This window comes from Microtus ochrogaster, unplaced genomic scaffold (assembly GCF_000317375.1).
Source record: "Microtus ochrogaster isolate Prairie Vole_2 unplaced genomic scaffold, MicOch1.0 UNK44, whole genome shotgun sequence".
NCBI lineage: Eukaryota > Metazoa > Chordata > Mammalia > Rodentia > Cricetidae > Microtus > Microtus ochrogaster.
Genome location: NW_004949142.1, coordinates 2,394,900 through 2,416,669, shown reverse-complemented (window position 1 = coordinate 2,416,669; position 21,770 = coordinate 2,394,900). Strand labels below are relative to the sequence as shown.

The following is a 21,770-nucleotide window of genomic DNA, read 5'->3' as shown; positions in this document are numbered from 1 at the left end:
TGTAGACCAGGCTGGTCTCGAACTCACAGAGATTCGCCTGCCTCTGCCTCCCGAGTGCTAGGATTAAAGGCGTGTGCCACCACCGCCCGGCCCAAATAAATCTTTTGAAATAATAAAAGAAAATGGATAGCCTTTGCTTCATTGTAGTTAAAGTCAGAACCTGATTTGAAAGAAAAAAAAAAAAGATTAAAGGTGGTGATGCTCAGTCACCTTTAACCCCAGAGGCAGAGACAGGTGCATTTCTGTGAGTTCAAGGCCAACCTGGTCTACAGAGCGAGTTCCAGGACAGTCAGAGCTGTCACACAGAGAAATCCTGTCTCAAAAAAGCAAAGAGAGAAAGACCTTTGTTCTGGCTGCGTAGTGAAAGTTTCAGGGTGCAGCCCGGTCACAAACCACTTTCTGTTCACAACGGTAACTGAGAGGCATTCCTCCCCCTCCCCCACCCCAGGAACTCACTTTCTCTCTCGCTGTCTGCCCTGCCTCAGTCGAGAGTCTCTCCCAAGGTCGGTCCTCTAATTCAGGCTCCGCTCTGCTCTGTGGTGCCAGATTGTTGCTAGTTCCCAGGGATCAGTGGAAGAAGATTTTGGGCGAGGTCCCTGGCTCACCATGAAATCTACTCTGGGCCTGGATGAGCGAGACCCCAGCTGCTTCCTCTACACCTACAGCATTGTCATGGTGCTGCGCAAGGTAAGGGTCTGGGGAATGAGTCTCTGCTGCCTGCTCCACCGTAAAGAGGCTACCTGCCCCCTCTTACTGCAGTCCTGTCCCTGGAGGGCAGCCTGGAGTCCCTTGGCTTGTCTGTTTGCACCGTTCACAGTTCTGAGCAGTGTTAGGCATACCTCTGCACTTCAGGTACCAGACCGAGAGACAGAGATTAAGCACATTCCCACCCTGAGAACTCCAAGTGGTCTCTTATAGACAGATGTATATTGGTACATGTATCTGTAAGTCCCTGCCTGTGGCCTACTGTGATGGACTGAGCCACAAAAATTGATACGAGGAAAGACACCTAAGAGAGAAAGAAGGACCTGCCAGCTCCAGCCTCTATAGGGAGCAGAAGGCCGCCCTTGTACCTATCTTGGCCTGCCCTGAAGGAAGGCTGTTACCATTCCTTGGTTGCCATGGGGAGTTACATGCAGGCATAGCTCAGTGAATGTGTCTCCTTGTAAGCAGGCGGCCCTCAAGCAGCTCCCCAGGAACAAGGTCCCCAACATGGCAGTGATGATCAAGTCCTTGACTCGGAGCACAATGGACGCCAGTGTGGTTTTTAAGGATCCCACAGGTAAGGAGTGGGTCCTGGTGCCAATGGGGTCAAGAGAAGAGAGATGAACAGCCCACTTCCCAACCAGGGCTCAGACCCTTTGCTGTGCCCTTGTTCCTGAGATGGAGGCCATGTGGTTTTTGCAGGGGAGATGCTTGGGACAGTGCACAGGGTTCTTCTGGAAACACACCAGAATGAGCTGAAGCCTGGCTCGGTGCTGTTGCTGAAGCAGGTAGGGAGCTCCAGAAGGGATCTGCTGTGGGGAGGAGCCCCAGGGTGTCCTTGCTTAGCTAGCTGCCTTCCCTCCACTGCCAGCCTAGGAGAAGCAAGGCCCTGGTTTGTTGGAGCTGAGAACAAGACTCTGACCAGTGGGCTGCTCCACTCGTCAAGGGTAAATGTGGATGGAGAGTTGTATTTGAGGGTGATAGGTGGTTCTGTTGGGGCATCAAGGCTAAGGCAGGAGTGAGTGTGTGAGCTCGGGGCAAAGGACAGGAAGCCAAAGGACAGCTAGCTGCTGATGGTCATCTAGCAGTGCCAGGAGCCCCAGACACTGACTCCCCTTCCCGCCTCCAGATTGGAGTGTTCTCTCCTTCACTCAGAAACCACTACCTCAACGTGACACCCAACAACCTGGTCCATATTTACAGTCTAGATTCTGGGGACAGCGACTGCCTCGAGCCACCTCAGCCCTTGCCCAAGGTAAGTGGGGCAGGGTAGACGGTGACCAGCAGAGCTTTCCTGCCTGATTTCTTTCGTTTCTTCCTTTCCTTGTCCTGGAGCAAAGGACAGGCACTGTGAAGGGGGCAGTTCTGCCTTTGGGAACACGAGTCTCTGCTGCCCCTGCTCCAGCCGCCTGCCAGCCGCTGAGTAACAATACCTGTAAGAGCAGCTGGCTTCCTGGTGATTCCTGAATGTCTGATGGCAGGCTTGATCATCTGAGAAGTTAGGAGTCACCTGAGAACCAGGCAAGGGCCCCTGGGGGTGGTGACACAAAAGGATAGAGGGTCAAATCCGCGCCAGATGGCTACACAGAACAGGGAGTACAAATGACCTGTCAGGTGAGCTGGCCCTTGCTCTGACACTTCCCTCTTGGTCTCTGCCTCTGGTAGGCATGCGCTGGAGCGCAGCCTTCAGGAACTGAGGCGAGCATTTGGTGTCTGTGGGAGCTAAGGAAAGCTCCAGGCAGGTCTACCCAGCCGGATCCTGGGGACTTCACCTTTAGGTTCCTGGCCTGGAGGAGGGCAGGAGATCTGGGTCTTGTCCAAGTTCTGCTAATGATTTCTGCTATGACCTTGGGCAAGCCTTGTTCCTTCCCCTGTTTTTGTACTATCTATAGAACAAGTGTTTGCCTTGACGACCTCCAGTCACTGTAAACCTTTATCTCTAGTCTTTTGCTTGTGTTTCCTCTTTCCCCTGGGCCATTTTATATGCCCTCACAGCTACCCCACCTCTAGCCTTCCTTTCTCTTTAATAGTCATCCTTCCTTGTGTGTGTGTGTGTGTGTGTGTGTGTGTGTGTGTGTAGGGTTTTCTTGTTGTTATTTCTTTCTCTTTTTAAAGACGTATTCATTGTGTTTGCCTGCATGTGTGTACATGTACCATGTGTGTGCTTGGTTCCTGTGGAAGCCAGAAGAGTGCATCAGATCTCCTAGAACTGGAGTTATAAATGGTTGTGAGCTACCGTGCAGGTGCTGGGAATTGAACCCGAATCCTCTAGAAGAACAGCATGTGCTCTTAAACACTGAGCATTCTCTCTAGCCTTAATAACCACTTATTTTAATCCCAGGCTAGCTCCTCAACACAGTGGTGAATGGCCTCTTTACCTTCTGTGATGGTCCCGCAGAGTCCCTAAGACTTAGACACTAATAGAATGGCCTCTTTACCTTCTGTGATGGTCCCGCAGAGTCCCTAAGACACAGACACTGGTAGAACCTGGGAAGATGAGTCTAGAGGCCTGTTTTGGTTTGGTTATTGCTGATGTGGGTGTCTGGTGTTTCATTTCTCTCCCTCAGCTTGGGCCTGGGTGATCTGGTCCCCACCCCATTCCCTTATTGTGTCTTTGTCCTGAAAGGCCCTCCCTTTGAGGTCATCTGGGTAGGGGCACCCCCATCCTAGGGATTTCCGGGGCATTGAGCACCTGTAACCAGATCCACTGTCCTCAGAATCTAGGAAGCTTCCATGGAAACCTCCAGCCTGATGTGGCTGCCGAGCCCACACAGGGCCCCAGCACAGCACAGAACCCCATGGTGTCTCCTGAGGAAGAGCTCCCAGAGGCAGGTAAGGCACACAGCTCCTCAGCATCTTCTGCCTCACTCAGTGAGAATGCTGTGCGGTTAGCTGTGCCTTCCAGCTCCTGCTGTACCTCTGTGGACTGGTACAGTGTTCCTCAGAAATCAGAGGCTGTCTTGTTGAGCAAGCCTGCAGCCTTGTTAAGAGCCGCTACTCTCTGTAACAGTGTGGTAGTGCCGGGTAAAGCACACACAGTGTGACCCATAGCTCCCCCATTCGCTGGCAGTACCTTAGCTGCAGAAGGAGACATCACCAACCCCTGGGTGCATGGCACAGTTGTGTCCTATTTCAAGTCCTCATGAGCAGATCATGGAGGCAGATTTCCCGCTCTACCCACATTCAGGATCCCCAAGGTGCTGTGGACAGTGCCAAGGAATCACATACCCATGTGGCCAGGGGGATGGGGACACAAACCTGAGTGGATCAACTGGATGGAGCTACCCTCAGGTGTAGCCATCATGTCCCATCACTTCCTTAGCTTTCGATTTCAGAAATTCAATCCTGCATGGTCTGGAGGCAGCAGAATTATGGATAAGCATCTCAGACCAACCACATTCATAATATACCAATATGTAAGCCACAAAGCCCATTTGTTTAGATCCTACATGGAAGAGTCTGCCCCTACTTTTTTTGTTGTTGAGACAGGGTTTCTCTGTAGCTTTGAAGCCTGTCCTAGAATTTGCCCTACAGACCAGGCTGGCCTTGAACTCACAGAGATCTGACTGACTGCCCTTTCTGCTGGGGTCTTGTGTTGTCTGGAGTCCTGCTGCTGAACCCGTTGCTGTCTGAGGAAGTTGCTTTTGGGCAGAGTGGGCTGTAGAACAAGGTGCCCATGAACGGGGCTGAGGACAGACAGATAGTTCCTGCTGTTTGCTGAGATCTAGAACAAGGTGCCCATGAACGGGGCTGAGGACAGATAGACAGTTCCTGCTGTTTGCTGAGATCTAGCTTCACCCTGCTCCTCCCTTCATCCCAGATGGTTTTCTCTAGCCAGCCATAGCACAGCTCCCACAGGGCAATTTCTGGTATTTTGTGTTTGCTTGGTTTGTTTTTCTTTTTTTTTTTTCTTTTTTCAAGACAGAGTTTCTCTAGCTTTGGAGCCTGTTCTAGAACTAGCTCTTGTAGACCAGGCTGGCCTCAAACTCTGCCTCCCAAGTGCTGGGATTAAAGGCATGCACCACCACTGCCCAGCAATTTCTGGTGTTTTGAGACAAGAGTTTCTGTATAGTCCTAGCTGGCCTGGTGCTCACTATACAGCACAAGCTGGCATCAAACTCACAGCAGTCCTTTTGCCTTAGCCTCCAAGTGCTGGCATTAAAGGCAAACACTGCTATGCTCAGCCCATTGGGCAACTTTTTCCTTGCTGTAAGCAAATACCAGTCCCACCTGCCTGAATACAGTGTTAGTCACCTTAATTAAACTCTGAATGCTCCCCAATCTACCTTCTCCCTTTCCTCCCAGCAGCAGCTACTGAGTGCTCTTGCCAGACCCAGAGCTGGGCTCTTGGGTGTAGTTTATAGTCTACCTTCCCGGGCCCCATCCTGTTCTGGAAGTGGCAGCAGGTAGAGCCTGAATAGGCTCACTTTGGGCAAGTCGCTGCACCTCTTCAGAGTTTGTTCTCTTGGTAAAGTGGGTTTTATCCCAGCAGCCACCTAAGATACCCCGAGAAGGTTGTTGGGGTGGAATGAGCTCACAGTGAATGTGCCCTCAGGTTCACCAGCGTCAGCAGCGTCTCCAGCTTCCCGTGCACCACATCCGACAGCTTTCGTCAGGAGGGCTTTCTCTCTCTTCTTTTTCATTTTATCTATCGGAAAGGCAGGCATGCTGCCACATGTGTGAAGGTCAGGACAACTGTGGGAGTCAGCCCTCCTCTGCTGTGTAGGTCCTGGGACTACCTGCTGGCCGTCTTGCAACCCAGGAATGCACGCACCTGTCTTCCCTCCCCCCCGCCCCTGTTTTTTCTTTCAAGACAAGGTTTTTCCTGTGTAAACCTGGCTCTTTAGACCAGGCTGGTCTCGAACTCAGAGATCTGCCTGCCTCTGCCTCCCGAGTGCTAGGATGAAAAGCATGTGCCACCATGCCTTTCATTCTTCATGCTCACCCAGGCATTTCAGGATTTGGGTGCTGTCTCCCACTGTCAGCTGAGAGCCTAGGTTGACAAACTGTCACTCCTAGCACATAGCCCTCATCCAGTGAGAGTTGCAATAGGAAACCTCAGACTCCTTCCTGCTCATCACCGCCTCTGGACAGAAGGGAAAGAAGCCACTGAAAAGTGGAATTCCCCATTCCTACTAGAATGGCCCAGAGATTGTATCCTGCCTTCTGTGGTGCATGTGTTTGTAGGGAGACAAGGAAAGGTCGATCATGCCAGTCTCAGACCCAGCGGTATGGGCATAGTGCCCCAGAGGAGCCACCTTTCTGCTCATGTAGCTAGGTCAAGGTCCTCCCAGAGGCCGAGGGCCTCAGATCTGAGTTCCATGGAATTCTATGGTTATTACTGCATCTACTCACATCCACTTCCCCCTGCAGATGACCTGGATGGACTTCTGAGTGAACTCCCTGAGGACTTCTTCTCTGATCCCAGTTGGGGCTGTCTCAAGACAGGACACCCACCGTGAGCTGGCAGTCTCTGTCCCCAGACAAGCTCTAGGTGCATCTGGTCGCGTCCAAGGGAGAGAGAGGCCGGTGCAGCTGGAGACTAGACAAGGTCATGGTCGGCTGCCTCCTCGTGGCACCTTCCTGAAAGTCCCGGTGATGAGCAGTGTGCTGCTGCAGCCTGACAGCTTCCTCTGTGTGGACATCCTGGAAATCGAACAAGGCGAGCTCTCCAGCCTCCCTGGAAAAGTGTGACCCTCCCACCTCATCTTAACTTTAGGGATGTTGGGCCTGGTTTCCTTGTCTTCAGTCCCCTGACAGCTGCAGAGCCCAGAGGAGCCACAACCACAGCAAAGGTGACCTAAGGCTATAGCCCACACCCTCAAGGGTAATGGTGGGGTTCAGGCTATTGTACCTGGTTCTGAAATAAAGTAGCCCTTCCTCATCTGCCACTCCCTCCTTCCCACACCCGCTTCTCCATTCTCTGCTGGCAAGAGCAGTCAAGCTCCAGCAAGGCAGAGCAAACATTCACTCTGTGTGTGTGTGTGTGTGTGTGTGTGTGTGTGTGTGTGTGTGTGTGTGTGTTTGTACACGTACATATATATAAACTCTTACCCCCTTGCCTCCCCTTCTTCTTCTCTTTTTCTTTTTTTTTTTAATTTTATTTTATGTGTATGGGTGTTTTGCTTGCATATATATGTCTGTGTGCCAACTATATGCCTAGTGCCCTTGAAGGCCAGAAGAGGGCTTTAGATCCCTTGGGACTAGAGTTACTAGTGGTTGTGACCAGGCTGGCCTTGAACTTGTAGAGATCCTCCTGTCTCTGCCTCCAGAGTACTAGGATTAAAGGTGTGTGCCACCACTGCCCAGCCCTTTCCTTTCCCATTTCCTTCCTTCCTTCCTTTCTTTTTTTTTCTTTTTTTTTTTTTTTGGTTTTTCGAGACAGGGTTTCTCTGTGATTTTGGAGCCTGTCCTGGAACTAGCTTTGTAGACCAGGCTGGTCTCGAACTCGCAGAGATCCGCCTGCCTCTGCCTCCCGAGTGCTGGGATTAAAGGCGTGCGCCACCATCGCCCGGCTCTTTCTTCCTTCCTTCCTTCCTTCTTTCCTTCCTTTCTTTCTTTCTTCCTTTCTTTCTTCTTCATAGCACTGTATCCAGGCTGGCCTCAAATTTTACATCAGTCTGGCCTTGAACTCATGGTCTTCCCGCCTCTGATCCCTGATGCTGGTATTATAGGCATGTGCCATGGCACCTGCTCCACTGATCTCAATGGAGCAATATTGCTACATTATCATTAGCTATGCTTCACACTTTCTCAGGTTTGTTGGGTTTCTCCTCTGTCCTCTCCCTCTCTCTGAACCCACTTTAGGATCTTGAGGCTCCTCTTGGTTTTGGTAGCTTCTCAGGCTTGTCTTGGTTTGGATACCCCCAGTGATGCTGAGAAAGATCAGTCAGACTTTCTTGTTTTAGATTATTTATTTATTAATTATGGTTTTTGGGGGGCAGGGTCTCTCCGTGTGGTCCTGGAACTCACCATGTAGACCAGGCTGTCCTCGAACTCACAGAGCTCCGCCTGCCTCTGCCTCCCATGTGTCACCACACCCAGCTTCGATTTAATTTTTATTATTCTTTTTTTTTTTTTATATTTGTTTTTCGAGACAGGGTTTCTCTGTGGCTTTGAAGCCTGTCCTGGAACTAGCTCTGTAGACCAAGCTGGTCTCGTAATTTTTATTATTCTTATTTGTGTGTGAGTGTGCATATACACCATCTGTGTGTGAACGCCTACAGAGTTCAGAAGACCATGTAGAAACCCTGATGTGTGGGTGCCCAGGCTCTACTGAGCCAGCCCTTTAGCCGCCAGTCAAGCATCCTGTAAGATGTCTCTGGGAATCTGTTAGTAAGATGCCATTCTCTTGACTTTTGTCTGGCAGTGCTGGGAATTGATCCTTGGACTTGTAGGTGCTCAACCTTTGCTCCATCCTCCTCTGTTCTTTTGTTGGTTTGTTTGTTTTGATCTTATTTTAAGGCAGGATATCACTAAGTTACCTGCTCTGGCCTTAAACTTGGCAATCCTCCTGCCCCAGCCTCCCAAAGAGCTAGGTCTACCGTTTTGTACCCTCAGGCCTATCTTCTCCCCTCCTAAAAGGGTATCCATGGGCCTAGGTCACCTTAACTGAGGAAATGTCTGTTAGGATTGTCCTCTGTAAAATGTTCCCTCCCTCTACCCTGTACTGTTTGGAAGGCAGTCCGGTGGTGTGCCGCTAACCGAGCATGAGGGAGTTCTGTCCTCCTAAGGGCAGATCTCTTATCGACTAGGCTGAGTTCTGTGTGGCTGTCAGCTTCTTCACCTGTTCATCGTTTATATTAATACAGACCCGGTTCTTCATTTTACCCCTTGAGCTCTGATGCGGCTATGTTTCTTTTGTTGCTTGGGATCCCCAGTGCTCTTTTCAGCACCAGCTCTCAGACCACGATTGACAAGAGCCTGGGTGGGGCACAAAAGGTCCCAGTATTCAAGCTGCCAACCTGTTATCCTTCCCAGAATGAAGGGCAGAGAGGAAGCAGGCTGAAGAAGCCCGTTTGATGGGCAGCGCCCCCGCCTCAGCTGTCACTGAGTGACTAGGAGTGAAGGCTCCACGCTCCCACTGCTCGGAGACTGATCCCTCGAATCTAGTCACGGGCGGGGCCGTAAGCAGCTGGAGAGCTGCTGGCTGTAGGGAACCTTGGCCCAAAAGGCTGATGCGCTGTAGGCCAGAGCAGCATAGGCCTTGTTTTCTGTCCCCTTGCATTTTCACGGCCTCCTCTTCTGCCTAACTCTGTTCCCATCTTAGACCTGGGCCAGGCCCTTCTAGATGTTTGCACTGGGACACCTCCAAGCCCTGGTCCCCCTGTCCAGTCTCAACTAAGCCCCAACTGTTTCAGATCCTGGTTTCTTGGGTGCTTCATTGTTCCCCAGACTGAACTCCCAGAAGGCAGACTGATCACCCTGTTCCCTTCAGTTCAACTTCTGGCCCCTTCCTCTGCCTCAGAAGCTAATGATAAAACCTACACACTGGTATCTCTAGGGGACAAAGCTATAGTCAGCACTTTCAGGCTTGTGAGGCAAGAAGGCAGAGGTTAGGCTATGACTGTTGTATGCCTTAGGGGATAAAGGGACACCCACCACTTTATCCCTTCTTGGCCCCACCTTGCTTTTGCCAGATTCCCAACCCTGGGAACTCAGCAGTGGGTGCTCAGCCAGGTCGTCAGCAGGGCAATTAAAATACTGTATGGCTTCCAATAGGATTAATCACAGCTGCATCCATAGAGGGGCCTTTCTCTGAGGATCTTCAAACCCTCGTTGGACATGATCTCATTCTTTTCTGGGATCCCCCACCCTGGAGCCCTACCAAGAAGCTGGGGCCCAGCAGAGAATGAGCGGAGGATGAGGGCAATGAATGTCGGAAGAAGACCAGGTTGCTGCCACCCACCTGGGCAGATAGAGGAGCATTTGATCTGGCAGAGAATAGGGACCTTCATTCAATGCTCAGGAGAGGCCAGCCTGCCGTGAGCCAGGTGCTCCTAAAACACTATGTCAGGACTGCTCAAGCCAGGGCCTGCTTGCCCTGGAGCCCACATCCAGCATGGTAGAGTGATGTCTCAGGGACTGTGGCATGTGGACTTTGCTAAGCCCACCCAGTGTTCTTTAGAAGTTGAGTAGCTGTTGCTGCAGGGACACTTTGACACAACAGGTTGCCTTGGATTTCAAGCCACTGGGACAGCCAGCAGGAAAGGGTGAAGAAACTGGCTAAGACGCCACGTGGTGTGTGTGGGGCCAGACCCAGGACTTCCGAGGAAGAGCCTGAGCCAGAATGCACGAGTTTTTCAGGAAATGACCTTTTTGGACAGGCGATGCTGGCAGGCTGCAGCAGGTCATGTGGTCCAAGAAAGACTCACAGGCTGGCTTGATCCAGGTTGAAGGTTTTGAGGACCCGAACTGAAGCTGGCGATAGAATGTGGGAGAGACAGAGCCTGTGTGGGCCTGTGGCCAGGAGGAAATGAAAGACAGGAGGGGAGGTTGCTGGGAAGTCATGGTGGAAGCGGGCAGAAGGAGCCAGGAGGAACCCGCAGTGCACTGTTGAGCTACGGGGCGCCAGCAGCCCAGGAGGCAGAGGCTGGCGGACTTCCCTCCTCCCTCCCTTCACCAGACAGTCAGACCAGCTGGTGTGCTTTCACAGCCTCATTCCTCCCCCTAGAGGCTCCTGGAAGCACAGCCACTTTCTCTGAAAGGGGAATGGGTGAACAGTTTGAAGGTCCCCAGTTCCAAGGTCAACCCCTTGGCACACAGCAAGGAGACAAGTGGGTCCTTTTAGACCAGAAAGAAAAACCATTCACTGAAAGTAGAAACCATGTCCCGCTTGGGCATGAGGGAATAGGAGAGGCTCACCCAACCGTCTACCCGGCATGGTAGAGGCCCCTAGAACAAAGTGCCTAAAGCCTGGGCTACTGGAGTCCTTGCCCCGCCCTCATAAACTACGTGTTTAATCCCAGCACTCGGGAGGCATAAACAGGCGCATCTCTGTGAGTTCGAGGCCAGCCTGGTCTACAGAGTGAGTTCCAGGACACACAGAAACATTGTCTCAAAAAAAAAAAAAAAAAAAGAAAGAAAAGGAAAAGAAGCTATGTGATCTTGAGCCAGTAATTTTACCTTGTTAAGTCTAAGTTCCTTAAGTCTGTAAAACATGACTGACCATCTCAGTTGCTGAACTGAAACACTTAGAGTGGCCATCTCATTTCCTGACCAAATCTGCTACATTACCTCATTGACTGGTCGTCGGAGTAGAGGTGGATGTGAGAGCGACTGAAATTCTCAGAGTGTGGTACATACTTCAGCGAGTGCTGTTCATTCAAACTCAGGAAGAGTGGTTTCGCATCTCAGTATCTCCACCTCCCCTGACTGAGGTCTGTGCTCCGTCCTGGGCTCCTGCCCACTTCCCCAGCCAGCACTGCAGAGGCTGCAGGACCCTGGTCCTCCCCCTGCCCTGTCCTGCCCATCCCATGGTTGACTGCTTGGACTAGAAGACTCACTCCAGAGAAGTGGGGTCCGGGAGTGACCTTGACTGACTGGCCAATGGAAGGGTACCAGTAGGGGCAAGGGCTGACCCAATACCATCTGCATTAGGATCATGACTCTGGGCAAACTGTTTACCAATGCAGTGAGGGGCCTATTTATAGCCTCAGCTGCTTCTCCAGCTTACCAGGAGGGGGGCAGGGTGACTCCCCAGAGCAAGGGTGCTAGCTGGGACAAGGAACAATTCTCTGCCTAGGCAGTACTGCACAGACCCCTGAACCGCTCATGGCAGGGGAGAGCTTCCCTTTCACGTCCTCCACACTGCGAGCTCTCCGCCTACAGAGAGAGTGGCTGGAATGGGAGGACAGGAGGCGGGCTGCCGCTCGGCAGTGTCGAAGCCAGAGGTACCTCTCTAGTCCCCGGGCAAGGCTCACGAGGCCGCGCCGCTCCTGCCGAGACCCAGCTGTCCACAATGCCCTGTTCTCTGGGGACCTACAGCAGGTTCAAATCCTGTTCCAAGACGAAGAGGCTGCCAACATGATTGTGGAGACAGTGAGCAACCAGCTGGCCTGGTCAGCAGAACAGGGTAAGAAGTACCACCCAGGAGGGCAGAAGAGGGGAGAAGTGTGGGGGTGGGGAAGGGAAGAGTCCAACCCTTCTTCTTAAAGACCCTAGAGTGGGCTGCTCATCATAACCACCCATGTTAGCTCCTTCCTCAACAGTTGAGGCCAAGTGTGGATTTGTTTGTGGTTATGAGACAGGGTTCCACTGTGTAGATCAGGCTAGCCTTAAACTCAGTGATCTACCCACCTCTGCCTCCTGAATGCTGGGGTTAAAGGCGTGTGTCACCACACCTAGCCTCCAAAAGTTATGTTCTGATATAACACATATACAGATTGTAAATGCTGGTTTTGGTTGACAGACATTTTGTGCAGTAGATTAATTATATAGGAATACTCATGTTTTTGATATATATATAGATAGGTCCATGTTTCTCCTATGGTTTTCTCCTATAGAAGAGAATTTTTATGAAATCCATATGCAATTTTTTTACACCTATTAAAGTTGTGGGGTAGGGAGAAGACCCAAGCACCTCCTGCTGAACCCGCTCACCAGTCCAGTTTTATTTCGGGGCGGTAGGACTGGGCCATAGTTTGAGTGATATTAATAAGCATCGTCTTTGCCGCTGTGCTCCAACCCGGAGTTTTTTAAATTTTGAGACAGAGTCTTGCTAAGTAACCTAGGCTGGTTTTCAACTCACTCCGTAGCCCAGGCAGATTTTGAACTAGTGATCCTTCTGCCTCAGCTTCGGAGTAACTGGGACCATGTGCTTGTCCCATCAGGTCCTGTTCAACTTGTCATTTGTTTTGAAACAGGATCTCTCTGTATGGCCCAGGCTAGCCTGGAACTTAGGATCTTAATGTCTCATGCTCCTGGGTGATGAGCCTGCACTCATACACCACTGCGTTTGTTTGTTTGTTTGGTTGGTTGGTTGGTTTTTCAAGACAGGGTTTCTCTGTGTAGTCTTGACTATCCTGGAACTCCCTGTGTAGATCAGGTTGGCCTCTAACTCACAGATATCTACCTGCCTCTGCCTCCTCCATGGCTGTGCACCACCACCACTCATCTTAAAAGAAAAAAATGTTGTTGTTGAGACTCAGTCTTTCTAACATACCAATAGCATCTTATTTTCCAGCTGTAAAAATTCTTCAGCGTTAGCTAGATAGTGCACTGGCCAGCACATCAAAGGCTCAAATCTTTAATCCCCCCACACTCATTAGAGCAGAGCACATAAGATCACCTGGATGGGAGGTGGTGGTGGCGCACGCCTTTAATCCCAGCACTCAGGAGGCACAGGCAGAAGGATCTCTCTGAGCTCGATGCCAGCCTGGTCTACAGAGTGAGTTCCAGGACACCAGGACTACCAGTGGGAGCCTGTCTCAAGTAACAACAAAACAAAAGATCACCTGGACCCGAATGTGGGAGCATTCTGGTTGTGATGTCTGTCACCCCACCCCACCCACCCCAGATCGCCAGAATGACTTGACTGCTCTGGCTGGCTGGGGTGCTGTGCTCTTCCTCCTTTATCACTCCGTTATCCCGTCTGCTTTCTCTGCAGTCAGAGATCACTTTCCCCAGTAGGGAACCGGCCCTTAGTCAAGGGCATACAGGTAACTGCTCCCCTGCTAGGACCTCCAAATAAGCTCTCCAGATGATTGGCCTCACAGTGCTCTGGTGCCTGCTTCTCTCAGCGCCCATCCTGTATCACTACGCTCATTGTCCTTTATAACTTTTTAAGAATTATCTTATTTCATGTGTACGAGCTTTTTGCTTGTATGTGTGTGTCTATACACCATGTGCGTGTCTGGTGCCCATGGAGGACAGCAGAGGGCACTGGATTCCCCAAAACTGGGGTGACAGGGAGCCCATGCTAGGGCTTCTCTGGGATCCCAACTCCAGTCTTCTGGAAGAGCATGAAGCATTATTAAGCCCTGAGCCATTTCTCCAGCCCCATTGCCCTCAGTCTTCAATGAGCTCATAGCTATCTCCTCCAAATCTTCTTTATCTGCCCAGGCAAACCCAGGTTTCATTGTCCTCTGATCCCTGCATTTGCAGTCTCCCTGCATTCTGAAGCCTATTCTGTATTTTCTTTTTTGTTTTTTTTTTTGTTTTTTTGTTTGTTTGTTTGTTTCTGTCTATTTGGTTTTAGTTTTTTTTGTTTTTTGAGACAGGGTTTCTCTGTGTAACAGCTCCAGCTGTACTGGAACTCACTTGGTAGGCCAGGCTGGCCTCAAACTCGCAGAGATCTACCTGCCTCTGTCTCCTGCGTGCTGACATTAAAGGCATGCACCACCACTGCCCAGCCACCTTTTTCCTTTTTGATTTTTTCATTTTGACTGTTGATTGAGTGATGATTGATTGGTTATGGTATTAAGCAATGGAAGGCAGAGCCCCCTCAGAGGCGAGTGAGACTCCCAGCAAGCCATACTCTGGTCCTCTATGCTACCTTGAGTAGGATAAGGACCTTTAGTGTGTAACAGATTTCCTGGGATGCATCCCAGCTTAGCAAGTTTACCCAAGTTCACTGAATGCTTACCTGAGATACTTGTGAAAACCAACAAGAGATTGCTTCAACCTCAGCCCTTGGACTTGGGGTTTCCCAGTCCCATGGACGAGCTTATGAGCCCAGGACAGTCAGGCACTGCAGACTGCAAGACCTGCTCACCTACCGTGGTGGCACAATGACTCTACTAAGCCGTTCTGGCTTTGTCCCCAGGAATACCCATCATTCCCCAAAATGGAACCCGGACTTAGTTTTATTCTTCAAAAACAAAAGCAAAGGGGGCTGGAGAGATGCTCAGAGGTTAAGAGCACTGGCTGCTCTTCCAGAGATCCTGAGTTCAATTCCCAGCAACCACATGGTGGCTTACAGCCATTTATAATGAGATCCTACAGACATGCAGACAGAACACTGTATACATAGTGAAGAAATAAATCTTTAAAAATAAAAAAAAAGCAAAACTTGCTTCACCCAAGAATCAGAGAATCGGTGACCTTCCTTTCCTGCCATGCCCACGGTGTCCACTTCAACAGGACACACCTGTATCCTTTAAACAACTTCAAAGCCAGCACCTGATCAACAGGCCCCTCTTTTCGTTCCACGTTCCACTTGGAAACTCAGCTCCACACACCTATGCATAGCTACCATCTCCAAACCCAAGACCAGATGTGAACAGAAAGTGCCACCGAACCCACTAGCCCCCAAAGACCCCAAGCTTCCTTCCCATTGGATTTGCCCCTTTGCCCTCTTCTGCCTTTGCAGTTTTAGAGAACTTTTCTAGGACCCATAGCATGTGATATTTTCTGCCTCATTTTCCAGCGCTGGGGTGTATAGTGTTTTGTTATAGACTGACAAAGGATCTTCCAGTGTGTACTCCCAATTCAAGACTTGAGCGAATCCCTAGCCGCAGGTCCAGCATGGTCAGTAAGCTAGACCCAGGGAAAGCCAGCATCCACTGCCAGCCATAGACGGCTTCTCTGTTGTGCTCTCCCATACAAAGTCCTACAGTACTGCCTGTTCTCCTTAGGATTCTGGGTGCTGACTCCAAAGACCAAGCACACAGCACCTCTTACCATCGCTGTGGCCAGAGGCTACATAGACTGCGCCCGGCATCTTATTCTGCAGGGGGCTGACCTCGATGCCAGGATTGGAGGTCGTGCTGCCTTGCACGAGGCCTGTGCTCAAACCCAACCCGACTGTGTTCGGCTGCTGCTCACGTTTGGTGCCAAGGCTAATGTGCTGTCTGAGGAGGGTATGACCCCCTTGCACCTGTGCACAGCTCCTGAGTCTTTGCAGTAGGTGCCTTTGGCCTGGGCTGGTTTTGTGGGGGTGTGTATGTGTGTCTGTGTCCAGCTCACCCGCCTAGGAATAAGGGTGACTTGACTAAGCTTTGTTGTGTGTAAAGCGCCTCGTGCGTTCATGTTTTCACACAGAGGTAGAGGCCTCATTATTTCTTTTTTTTAAAAGATTTATGTATGGGTGTATATATGTATGTATTTAATGTGAACTAGTGTTTTGCCTGTATATACTCTGTGTGAGGGTGTCAGATACTCTAGAACTGGAGTTACAGACAGTTGTGAGCTGCCATGTGGGTGCTGGGAATTGACCAGGGTCCCCTGGAAGAGTAGTTGGTGCTCTTAACCACTGAGCCACCTCTCCAGCCCTCATTGTTTTATTTATGTGTATATGTGTATATGTGTGTGTGCACGTGTGTGCAGGTGCCTCCAGAGGCCAGAGTAGGGTATCGGGTCTCCTGGAGCTAGAGTTACACCATGGTGTCTGACTTTCCTTCTACTTTGAAACAGAACCTGTTTCTGAGGCTGGCCTCACACTCAGGATCTGCCTACCCCCTGCTCTGCCTCCTGAGTATTGGTGGTACAGCTGCACACCACTATACCCAGATCTCTGCTCCCACTTACTTTTTTTTTTTTTCGAGACAGGGTTTCTCTGTGGCTTTGGAGCCTGTCCTGGAACCCTGGAACTAGCTCTGTAGACTAGGCTGATCTCGAACTCACAGAGATCCGCCTGCCTCTGCCTCCCGAGTGCTGGGATTAAAGGCGTGCGCCACCACCGCCCGGCTCCCACTTACTTTTTAAGATTGATTTTGTATTTGGTTTCTCTATATAGCTGGCTGACCTGAAACTTGCTGTTTATGGCAGCCTGACCTCGAAGTTTTGGTGATCCTCCTGCCTCTGCCTTCTCAGTGCTCAGGTTACAGCTGTGTGCCACCACACCTGGTTCCACGCTTATTTTTATTTGGTTTTGTTTTGGACAGAATCTCATGTAGCTTGGAGGAGAATGACCTTAAACTCATGACCCTCCTACCACTACCTTCTTCTAAGTGCTGGGAGTGTAGACATGCACCACCATGCTCAGAAATCAAAACCAGGGCTTTGTACATGCTGGGCAAGCACTCTCTTAACTGAGTAATATCCTTAACTTTTTTGTTTGTTTGTTGAGAGAGGGTCTCTCTGTAGCTTTGGAGCCTGTCCTGTCACTTGCTCTGTAGACCAGGCTGGCCTCGAACTCACAGAGATCTGCCTGCCTCTGCCTCCCAAGTGCTGGGATTAAAGGCATGTGCCTCCACTGCCCGGCTTTTCCTTAACCCTTTTTTTTAATTGTTGTTTGCTTATTGGCGGTAGGGTTTCACTGTGTAGCCCAGGCTAGCCCAGACTCTTTTTTTTTCTTTTTTGAGACAGGGTTTCTCTGTGTAGCTTTGGGGCCTGTCCTGGCACTAGCTCTGTAGACCAGGCTGGTTTCAAACACAGAGATCCGCCTGACTCTGCCTCCTGAGTGCTGGGCAGTCTTCTGATCACTGGGATTACAAGCATGAGCCGCCATAGGCACAGGCAGTGAGAGCCCTTTCACTTTTCTTGGGTCAGCCGTCTGGGAGTCCCTGCACGGTGGCACTCACTCTTTTACAGATCAGTTCAACAAACTCAGCTGGCAGGTAAGAACTCAAGACACTGACAGCCAGAGACCTGTCCCCACCAGCTGTACAGAGATATACCTCAAAGGAATCTAAATTTGCCAGCCCTATTCAGGAGGCTGAGGCAGGAGGATTGCTAGTACCTGGCCAGCCTGGGCCAGTGGGACCCTGTCTTCAGTAAACAACATTACCAGCCCTTTCCCTGGTTCTTAGGACACAACTGAACACCTTGGTAACTGTGCACAAGTGTCTTTCCACTGTGTTTGTCCTTTTGCATATAACGAGAAGGGTCATTTCCCGGAGCCCTGCAGAGTGAGCTTTTTAAAATGCTTCTTACATTCGATACTAGAAGTCAAAATATGGCAACAATTAGAATTTACTGCAGAATTAAACTCAGCAGTTTGTCAAAGGCGGTGTTTACTCAGGTCTTGGCCACGGAGCCCTTATATCCATGATCTGTGCAGAATCCGGGGGAAGGATCTCCAATTATGGTTTCATTAACATGATCGGCCCGTGCTGTTCCAGCAACTGCTATTGTCCCTTCCCAGCATACATTATACTGGCTGGGCTGAGATGGCTCGGCTGTTTAAAGACTAGGCTCACAACCAAAACCAAATCACCATTGGTTTCGTTTCATTGGCAATTTAGTTGGACTCGTGTTCTGTCTCCGCGGTAGGTAACAGCATATTGCTTACAATGGTGTGCTGGCCTGTAATTTTTCCAGGAATTCAAAAACTGGGAAGAGGTTCCCTCTAAAATGTTTTGCTTGTTTTCTCTAAGGGAAAGCAGAGTAGGGAGGTCCCTGGATGCTTTTCTGGACCCAGCGAACGCAGCCTCTTTGGGAAGAGTAGTATAGTCTATTTCTGCACGCACACACTTTAATATTCTGCGTGGCATAGTGCACACAGGAGTGGGTTTCCCAAATCTTGTCCTATCAGAATGTTGGGAGATCAGGAGCCTGGGTAGTGGCTCAGTTGGGAGGGTGCCACAGAAACTGAGCGTGGTGGTACAGGCCTATAATCCCAGCAAGTGGGAAGAGGAAGCCTAAGGATCGGGAGTTCAAGATGGTTCTCTACCGCGCAGTGAGTCTGACGTTGTCAGAAGCACTGCTCAGCGATAGCTTGCTTAGTTTGCCTGGGTTTCACGCCTCGCACAAAGTAAGTGCGTCAGTTCAATTCAGGATGGACTCTCCATTAATGCTGTGTGTGTGTTCTTGGCTGCTGCACTAGACTGTTTGGGGCTTAACTTTTTCATATGAAAACTGAACGTGCTTCTGGCGGCTTCTACTGGCCCCATAACCCTGGTGTTTGTAATGGAGCTTCTGTGATGGAGACACCAGGGCAGGCCTCCAGGTGTGGGAAGGAAATGCGTGGTGATAGCAGGCCTTAGGGTCCTCAGTATTTGCCCGGGCCTTGTACCCTCTTCTTAGGTGTGCCAAGTTGCTGCTAGAGGCTGGAGCATCTGTAAATGAGGCATCACGAGAGAGCGAAGTCACGCCCCTGCATGTGGCTGCAGCTCGCGGCCTAGAGCAACACGTGGCTCTCTACCTGGGGAATGGCGCAGACGTGAGCCTGCGCACCAGTCAGGGCGAGACTGCACTGAATGCAGCCTGTGCTGGCGCAGAGGGGCCAGGTAGCTGCCGAAAGCACGAGGCAGCAGTGCGACGTCTCTTGGAAGCCGGGGCTGATCCCAGGGCTGCCGGTCGGAAGCGCCACACACCACTGCACAACGCCTGTGCTAACGGCTGCGGAGGCCTGGCCGTGCTGCTGCTGCGCCACGGAGCCAGAGTTGGTGTCACCAATGGGGCTGGCCACACACCCATGGACTGCGCGCTGCAGGCGGTACAGGATGCCCCCAACTGGGAGCCCGAGGTCCTCTTTGCAGCACTGCTGGACTATGGGGCCCCGCCCGTTCACCCTGAGGTGCGCTGGGAGGGCCTGAGAAAGGAGGTTAACTAGAGGGGGAGCCTGGGACAGAACTTCCCCTACTAAAAGGGCCTCCCTCGGTGACTGGAGGTCCGCCCTCATCTGGGCAGAGGGGATAGGCTAGCCAAAGGAAAAGTCAAAGTTACTGGGGCCAGAAGCTTAGGGCGTGTGTGGATGGAGCAGACTGAGGCATGAGGGTATGTGTGTGGCCAGCCTTGGGCTTGCCTTAGTTGGGGCAACATGGAACTCCTAGGCCCCTGTTTTAATTCCCAGATGCTGAAACACTGCGCCAACTTTCCTCGGGCCCTGGAAGTCCTCCTTAATGCCTATCCATGTGTTCCGTCCTGCGACAGCTGGGTGGACGCAGTGCTCCCGGAACTGTGGCAGGTATGTCTACTCCAAGGGTGAAGCTTTTCCCTAGCGGGCTAGAGAGGCCAGAGGCCTCTCCTTTCAAGCTTCAAGACCAGGTTCAGAGAGGGAAGGTAGGCCATGAAACCCTGGGTTCCAAGCCGGGCGGTGCTGGCACACGCCTTTAATCCCAGCACTCGGGAGGCAGAGGTAGGCGGATCTCTGTGAGTTCGAGACCAGCCTGGTCTACAAGAGCTAGTTCCAGGACAGGCTCCAAAACCACAGAGAAACCCTGTCTCTAAAAACAAAAAAAAAAAAAAAAAAACCCTGGGTTCCGGGCTTCTGTCCACAGCAGCCCACGCAGATCTTTGATCTTCCATACTGCCCAGCCTCTTGCTGACAGCCATCTACTTAGCAGTCAGCTCTGACTTGGTGGGAATTTCTGACTTGGTGGGAATTCTACCAGCACGTCTGGGGTGGCAGTGGCTACGGACATGACTGAAATCCAGTCCCCAATACCATGGCATTGGGTTATCAAAGTCATGGGTATTGGATCATCCGATCCTTCCTTCTTCTGGCTTAGGAACACGAAGCCTTCTACAGATCAGCCCTAAGCATGGAAAACCAGCCAAGACGGCTGCAGCACCTGGCCCGCCTGGCTGTTCGTGCTCAGTTGGGTAGCAACTGTCGGCAGGCAGCCACCCAACTCCCATTGCCCCCACTGCTCAGAGACTACCTGCTGCTGTGTGTGGAGGGGCAAATCCGGTGAGCTCCGAGTGGGCCACTTCTACTTCCATCGATCCTATGACCGGCGCCGAAAAACCAACTGCCCCTTCCTTTGCTCTTTGCCTGCCTCCAGGACCAGTTTGTCCCTCCTGCTGATCTTCAGGTCATCTCAGCCTGTCCCCAACCCTCCACTCCTGTGCTTACGTAGGTAGATGGCCTCTTTATCTCCCCAAGCTACAAATGGTCCACGGTGCACTCTCCCCTTGCCACCCATATGTCTACTCAGCCCTTCATAGTGACAGGCCCTTCGTTGGACTTGATAGCCTATACCTCTAATACTGGAGGCTGAGGCAGTAGAACTATGAGGTCAACACTAGCAAGATCTTTGGGGGGAGGGTGTATCCTGCTTCTTTGCCTTCTTTCCAGTACGACTCTGGATAGAACTAAAAGAAAGGGCTGCTGTGATTGTTGTTCCCCCAGCACGAGGCATGGAACCTGGGGCTGGGGGCATGCTAAGCAAGTGTCCCACCACAGAGTCCACCTCTGTCTCTTGATGAAACCCATGTCTTGAATGGATGCTAGAATACTCTTTTTTTTTTTTGGTTGGTTTGTTTTTTGTTTTTTGAGACAGGGTTTTTCTGTATAATAGCCCTAGCTGTCCTGGAACTTGCTTTGTAGACCAGGCTGGCCTCGAACTCACAGAGATCCGCCTGCTTTTGTCTCCTGAGTGCTAGAATTAAAGGCGTGTGCTGCCACCACCTGGCCACCAGAGACATTTCTGATGTGTTCGCCCTTACTCCCTAGGTGTTGCATGTCATCTTAATTGGCAGTCCGTCTAGAATGGCTTCTGGGGCCCAGAAAGGTGGAAAGCCATTCTTTCTTCTTTCTTCTGGTCCTAGAGACAGAAAGGTGTGACCACTCACCTTTAGGAGGAGGCTTTTCAAGGCAAACCAGTTTGTTTGTTTGTTTGAGACAGGGTTTCTATAGTCCTGGCTGTCCTGGAACTCACTTTGTAGACCAGGCTGGCCTCAAACTCACAGAGATCCACCTGCCTCTGCCTCCCAAGTGCTTGGGTTAAAGGTGTGCACTACCACCACCCGGATGGCAAACCAGTTTTATGAATGCAAATAAATAATTTGTGCACAGAACCCACGTGTGGATATTATGAGGCTTGAATGTGATGCAAGTTTCTGTCAGGCCACGTTTATTCTCCTCTTTGTGGGCTTCCGGGGCTTCCACATTTTCTGCCTTGAACAGGTGTTTCTGGTGACAAAAAAGGTGATAGACACCCCCACCCACCCCTGGGAGCCTTGTGGTAGCTATCCCAAGAGAGAATAAAGGGGTTTAATTGACCTATTTGCTGAGGATTCAGGGTTCTCAGTCACCAGCTGACATCACCCAGCAGAGAGCAGAGCCGCATCAGGAGCCTGGGCCTGCTTCCTGGGCCTCAGTCCACTTCCCTCCTCCAGGGAGTTCTGTGTGTTCACATTCACAATACAACCATCTTTTAAAATTATTTATTTATTTATTTATTTATTTATTTATTTATTTATTTATTATGTATACAATATTCTGCCGGGCGGTGGTG

General features: G+C 50.9%; 2 protein-coding genes across 2 annotated transcripts in view; both read left to right on the top strand.

Annotated features, from left to right (window-relative positions):
- The window catches only part of CUNH17orf53 (chromosome unknown C17orf53 homolog), a 16,930-nt gene extending 10,572 nt beyond the window's left edge, over positions 1-6,358 (top strand). Inside the window, exons 5-10 of the mRNA XM_026777052.1 lie at positions 547-687; positions 1,174-1,282; positions 1,408-1,493; positions 1,835-1,960; positions 3,423-3,537; positions 6,079-6,358. Of these exons, the coding sequence (XP_026632853.1) occupies positions 547-687; positions 1,174-1,282; positions 1,408-1,493; positions 1,835-1,960; positions 3,423-3,537; positions 6,079-6,167 (666 nt within the window). The 3' untranslated portion in view covers positions 6,168-6,358. The remainder of the gene's footprint in view (positions 1-546; positions 688-1,173; positions 1,283-1,407; positions 1,494-1,834; positions 1,961-3,422; positions 3,538-6,078) is intronic.
- A 5,120-nt stretch (positions 6,359-11,478) lies between these two features.
- On the top strand, positions 11,479-20,457 carry Asb16 (ankyrin repeat and SOCS box containing 16). The gene is made up of 5 exons (XM_005369127.2): positions 11,479-11,779; positions 15,282-15,549; positions 18,613-19,105; positions 19,382-19,495; positions 20,040-20,457. Exons 1-5 carry the CDS (start codon positions 11,479-11,481, stop codon positions 20,223-20,225), a joined length of 1,362 nt encoding a protein of 453 aa, XP_005369184.1. The 3' UTR covers positions 20,226-20,457.
- Positions 20,458-21,770: the final 1,313 nt, after the last annotated feature.

Excerpts from the sequence above, each read along its gene's own strand:
- Asb16 (XM_005369127.2), top strand. The coding sequence starts at position 11,479 with ATGGCAGGGGAGAGCTTCCCTTTCACGTCCTCCACACTGCGAGCTCTC. Across the intron at positions 15,550-18,612 it reads ACAGCTCCTGAGTCTTTGCA|GTGTGCCAAGTTGCTGCTAG; the intron begins GTAGGTGCCTTT and ends CCCTCTTCTTAG. Across the intron at positions 19,496-20,039 it reads TGCTCCCGGAACTGTGGCAG|GAACACGAAGCCTTCTACAG; the intron begins GTATGTCTACTC and ends CTTCTGGCTTAG.